The sequence below is a fragment of the Hylaeus volcanicus genome, chromosome 5 (genome assembly GCF_026283585.1).
Source record: "Hylaeus volcanicus isolate JK05 chromosome 5, UHH_iyHylVolc1.0_haploid, whole genome shotgun sequence".
Classification (NCBI taxonomy): domain Eukaryota; kingdom Metazoa; phylum Arthropoda; class Insecta; order Hymenoptera; family Colletidae; genus Hylaeus; species Hylaeus volcanicus.
In genome coordinates, this window is record NC_071980.1 from 9,854,565 (window position 1) to 9,861,008 (window position 6,444).

The following is a 6,444-nucleotide window of genomic DNA, read 5'->3' on the forward strand; positions in this document are numbered from 1 at the left end:
GAATGAATGACGCTCAGCGGCAAAGAGAAGTAAGAGATACTGCAAACGGTATTAAAATAATGCAGGAGTCATGTAAGACGATGATAAGAAGAATGGAAATAAACTAGTAATAAGTAAGCAGTAGTAATAATATTATACAATAACTTTGTATAATAAGTTACGCACTTTAAATAAACGAACGAACGAACATTATTATTTCGTTATACAATACGTATACAATATTATGTTATTTGAAAAACAAACTCGACAAATTGTCAAAATATATAGGTAACCGAGATTCGTTGCTTTTTAGTAATGTACCTAAATGAAAAATTATTTCACAGTATTCATTTTTTAACGCGTTCACGCCGACCTGTTATTTGTGTTTCTCGCCATGAGGCGGCTCCGGTGGTGTACGCCACCAGATAGCACGCGAGCGTGAGCCACCGGTGTTACACGCCGGCGTGAACGCGTTAGTACGTAATACAGTGAGATCATTTTCTTATTAACATCGTTAAAGAGCAATCGATCTACATACATATTTAGTCGTCAAGTTAGTGTTAACGACAGGTTACTCGTTTTAAATACCGAAAACTACGTATATCGAGAGTCGAGTATGAAAATATTTCTTCGCAAACGATTCCAAATAAGAGGACGTTGTTGAAGTGTACAAGTGATGGGCAAAACCCTAGGCTTCGAATAAATCTGAAGTTTACCGATACCGACGATAATGACGCTCACCGGCAAAGAGAAGTAAGAGATACTGCAGACAGTATTAAACAACGCAAGAGTCGTGCAAGACAATGATAAGAAGAATGGAAATAAGCTAGTAATAAATAAGCAGTAGTGCAGTAACTTTGTATAATAAGTTACGCACTTTAAATAAATGAATGACGGTCAGCGGCAAACATCAAAGAATATACGAAACTCGGCGAACTCGTAGGAGATGTACGGATTGCAATAATACACTAACGGTCTAATAAAGCAAAGCGAATAAAGCAAAGCGAGTAAAGCAATGCGAATTAACGTTCCCCGAATGTTCTGTTTCAGATTATGGCGCGGTTCGGCCGGGCCAACGCAAGAGGACAGACGTAGGCACGGATGAAGCGCAAGAAGGGTAACGAGGACGAGGAGGAGGAGGAAGACGAAGAAGGAAGACGACGAAGAAGACCGCGAAGAAGCAGACGATAGCTATCGATAGAGTAGAACGAAGGGGGGTGCCGGCGTAGAAAAGCGCAAGGTTGGTTGGATTACCCTTGATGCTGAACAAAAAGAGGTTCGAGGACGTGTCAACACTGGCGGACGGGGAACGCAATGGAAGCGCCGTGGTCACGGGCCCGGCGCTGTCGTCATCGTCGTCGTGCACGGTGCCCTACATCGCGACTGACCAGGGCTTCGTGTTCGAGGGTGGCGGCCCGACGACGTTGCAGCGGGCCGGTGCAGCTGGTGCATCCGTCGCCAGCTGCACCGGTAGCGGAGGAGGAGTGGGAGTAGGAGGTCTCGGAGTCGGTATCGGTTCCGGAAGCCTGGCGGGAGTGATAGGGCCAGGGATCATAATGGGCGGTGGACTGACGGGAGGAGGAATCGCCGTTGTCGGTGGAGGAAGAAGTGGCGGAGGAGGCGGTGGAATGAACAAGGAGGTGCGTTACGCCCCGTTCTCGTCGTCCGTGGGGCCCGCAGGTACCGTGGCGCCTGTGAACCTGCCGCCGCCGCCTTTGCCGCCGCCTCTGCCGCCGCCGTTGCCGCCGCCGCCGCCACCGCCGCCGCCCCTGCCGCTGCAGATGCAACAGCAGCGTGCGTTCTCGAGGTCGATGACGTCCCTACCGCCCGAACCGTTCATGATCATGAGATCGAAGGCCCTAAATCGTCGGGTCTCGATAAACGTCGGCGGCGTGAAACACGAGGTGCTCTGGCGTACCTTAGAAAGGCTGCCCCACACGCGTCTAGGCCGTCTGAAAGACTGCAACACCCACGAGGCGATCACCGAGCTATGCGACGACTACTCGCTGATCGACAACGAGTACTTCTTCGATCGTCACCCAAAGTCCTTCAGTTCGATACTGAATTTCTATCGTACCGGTAAACTCCATCTGGTTGACGAGATGTGCGTGCTGGCGTTCAGCGACGACCTAGAGTATTGGGGCGTCGACGAGCTCTACCTCGAGAGCTGTTGCCAGCACAAGTACCATCAGAGAAAGGAGCACGTGCACGAGGAGATGCGGAAGGAGGCGGAGTCTCTCAGGCAAAGGGAGGAGGAAGAGTTCGGCGATGGACAGTGCGCGCAATATCAGAAGTGGCTCTGGGATCTGCTGGAGAAGCCGACCACCTCCATCGCCGCACGGGTGAGTCGTTAGTTGTCGACGGTGTCGAGAGCCTTTTACGACGTCGATTTCTTTCGTATCGTGTTGCGCAAATATCGGCCTCCGAGGATATCTCTCGTAAGATCGGATCTCTCTTGGAGACGATTTTCGGGATGGTATCCGGTGATTGGATTACCGGGGAGGAGGAATTTGAACTTGGGCCAAGGCGCTCGAGTTGTCGCAAACGACGATGCGTCTTGCGGCATTGACGAGACCGAGGGTCGCCGATTCTTGATCGCGTTTCGAATTTTTTACGTTGCTCGCCGATAGCGATTAGACCCAGTTTAGAATCGGCAGACCGATTCGTGTTTCCATCGCGTTTCTCGTTCGATAGATCCGTGCAAACGTTCGACCTTTAACGGAGAGACGTTGATCGCCTCTATCGACATTCCTTTCTGGATTACGATTTTTACCATAATCGAGATTTTACTTCGTTTGTCGTTGAAGAAATTCTGCCGACCGAGTTACGTGAATCTTATACGTTTATAAAGTACATAAAGTATCTTTCGCTCTTTAATTTTATTTCGCATATTTCATTCTTGTTCTTTACTTTTATCGTTAAGCCTAATATCGGTTCCAACGGGCGCGGCGGCGATCAACGTGTCGTTTGTCCACGACACAAACTTTGTTCTAGTAAACATCGGGAAACGAACTCGGCCGATTTTCTAATAACGCGAGAACTCGTTGAAATTTTGTCACTAATCCACTTACAATGTCTCCACGTTTACAGTTTGTGCTGGAGCCTTAATTTGACGAAAGGTATTACCATGTTGATAGTAGAGCATCGATTCTACGTAGCTCTCATATAGACAGAACCGTAGTGAGAACGTTTGCGACGTATGCGAATTTTTTAACATAATCTCACTGTAGAACCTTTAACCGAGATAGCAAGTCGATCGATCGGGTTTTGATTCTGGCTTTCGGTTATTTCGATAATCGTCGACGACAATCCCGTCCAATTTTTAATTTCACTCAACGAAACGGAAAAAGAGTAACGCTTAATCAATGTTAATTTGTTGCCTACCGACGGGACCAAGATCGATTAGAATGTTCCAACACTTTCGCTGCGGACGGAAATAAGTAGCCGTTCGCTGGGAGCTGCAATTATGATAATTTTTTAATGAAAAATTTCTTACAAATGTTCTAATATGATTATTTTGAAAAACATATATTTGTGGTAACTTATTTTATATATATAATATGATTGCTGAACAAAAAAAAAAAATAAAAACTGAAAAATAATAAAAACAACCAAATATTTTCAGTTGGACGTACATGCGCATCATCCGCGGCGAAAGTGTTAATAACAAATCTTATCGTGTTTTCGTTTTATACGGCCAGATCGATTTTACAAACGTATCTTGATAAACGTTTCAAAATAACTGGGTTCGGTTGAAACGTCTAGGAATGAAAGTTAACGACCCTCGAGCGATTACTTTTATTTCTTAATATTGATTTCTAACAGAGATTAACATTGTTAAACGAACTCGTCGATCTCCTCGAACTACTCGATCTCCTTTCCCTTCTACGAAGCCAGATCGAAATCACGTGGGTTGATCGAGCCTAGTTGCCGATGATCATTAATCAGACACGAGCTAGACGAACCTTCATCCCGATGTATAGTATCGATGCATTCGTTTGCTCCATCAATCAAACTTTGTTCGTTAGAGTGTAAGGTGTAAATATGTACAATGTGGTTTGTACATGTATGTGTAAATATACCAGCACATATGTCCCAAAAATGTTGAAGGTTTCAAGGACCTTCAACATTTTCGGGACACCCTGTATGTATATACAATACAGAGAAACGTAGAGACACACGTATATCACGAGTAACTTTAGTATTCGAATAGTTCAACAATTTTTATTTCGTCGCTTTCGGAACTTTGTCTGCGTCAAGTCGTCGTTCGTAGACAAAGTTTAACAAATTGTCCAAAATTCTACAACGTTCAAATACGAAAGTCACTCGTTGAACATGGGCGCAAAACGTAATTGTAAAGTATAGAGGGAGAGAGAGAGAGAGAGAGAGTGAGAGCTCGATTTACATAACATAGAAAATGTTGATTAATTCCACAGTAATCATCCCCAACCCCCTCCCCCCCCGGTTGTGTCGATGTCTGTAATGTGTATTTTATTTTTAGGTGGTGTTAACAACATGTTTACTAATCTCACATGTTACGTAATCCAGCTTCCTTTAGTTCTATAGTCGTAAATACCGCGCGCAAATGATATATACAGTCCCCACGGCCATGTTTCGATCTATTCGATGATAATGGGAGTGCGCAATACGCGATTACCAGGTATCACGTAGATTCTTTCTCGACACCGCTCCCTGTGAGATGTCAATAGTAACTTCGCTACCAGCGAATTCAATTCGATGTGTACGCAATCGTGTGCGATTATTAACCGAATTAAAAAGTACCGTTAACGTACCAAACACGTATACGAACCGATGTAAAGTTCCAAACGGAGTTCCGATGTTAAACGCAACGAATCCAGCGTTGCCCGAAAAGAAAATTCATCCCCCTTCCGTACGTTCACTGTAGCGATAATTAACGATAGATCGACGTAGAGACAGTCGCGGGAATATACGAACGATAGTCGTTTGTAGTCGTTGCGTTTCTTTTCGCGCACACGTTGAATTCGTAGCGATTAAATTGCAATTAGAGACGCGAAAGTTTGAGGCACTCAGGCGGCGCAGTTTCATAACGATACTTGCCCCTACACACCACAAACAATACACATTGCACACACTGTTGCTCGGAAATGAAACAACACTATGGCGGGGTAAAGAAACGGCTATCTGATTAGGCACCTCCCAACGAATCCAAACCAGGGCCGTCTTAACTGCACCCTCTGTGCACATCGGTCCACTGGACCCTTAATTAAAAGCTAGAACGAAAAAAGAAAAAAAAAAAAGAAAAATGAAAGGGACCGATAATTTTGTCGAATTGACTCGTCGATGTAGGAGGTAATCGCAAACTTTGCACCCAAAGGTCACGGTTCACTTTCGTAACGAACGTTGCATAAATTAACCACTTAGTTCGCGGGACCACCGTGAAAGTAGCCAGCGAGTTCACGCGTTAAGACGGCACTGATCCAAACATCAAATTTTCTACACATCGATTAATTAATTCTGAATAACCCCTTCCCACATCCACTGTACCGTGGACGTTCGATACACGTGATTCGTAATAATCGTCAGCGACGAGTATTTTGAAAAAGTAACGAGATCGCGCGATTTTTACGTGGTCGATTTTTGGTACAGCGATCAATCACACGTTAGCGCGTAACGAAAAAATATTTCCAGACGTTTCGCATCGAACATATGGGGTGGCAAACGCGCGCAAAGTTGCATTTTTTTGTCGTTGTTGGAACAAAGTCAAACCGAATAGGATACATGTTTCGAGACGATACTATACTTTTAAACGTCTGGCGATATTTTTCTCTTATTCGCTATACCAAATTTCTTAAGTTCACGTATTCTTCTACTTGCGGCTTGAGTCTTTTGTGAAACATAACGCCAACGAATTCGTATCATTCCAGTAGTTTCTATCTGTATTTGCTTCGCTTTATGAGAAAAAAAAAAATAACGCGCGCTTTAAAGTGTTAACCAGTATGCCTCTCCTCGAATCGATGAACAGAATAAATACTTCTTCGCGCAATATGTGCAACGGTGATCGAAATCGACCTTTCGTATGGCGAGGAATAACAGAATGGTATACGCGAGTTTACGCGAGATCGAGACGCTGGAAATTCAACCGTGGAATCATAACTGGAGGCAGGAATGGACAAATTTTATATGTTGCTTAGTGGTGTATTTGTTTCTGGAATTAGAATTCTAATTATACAAGTGAAATATTCATTCATACATGCATATGTGCATTTGTGATGTGTGCATTTGTGATGTATTCATTTGTACATGCATCTTCGCTTGTTCATTTTTACATGCGTCGTTGCTTGTTCATTTATGAAATATTCATTTGTACATGCATCTTTGCTTGTCCATATATGAAATATTCATTTGTACATGCATCTTTGCCTGTTCATTTATGAAATATTCATTTGTACATGCATCTTTGTCTGTTCACTTATGAAATATTCA

At 44.0% G+C, this 6,444-nt stretch overlaps 1 protein-coding gene across 3 annotated transcripts in view; it reads left to right on the forward strand.

Annotated features, from left to right (window-relative positions):
- Positions 1–1,034: 1,034 nt before the first annotated feature.
- Positions 1,035–6,444, forward strand: part of LOC128877564 (potassium voltage-gated channel protein Shab) — a 51,633-nt gene continuing 46,223 nt past the window's right edge. For all 3 annotated transcript variants that reach the window (XM_054124968.1, XM_054124969.1, XM_054124970.1), the window contains exon 1: positions 1,035–2,321. In XM_054124968.1, the coding sequence (XP_053980943.1) occupies positions 1,239–2,321 (1,083 nt within the window). In that variant the 5' untranslated portion in view covers positions 1,035–1,238. The remainder of the gene's footprint in view (positions 2,322–6,444) is intronic.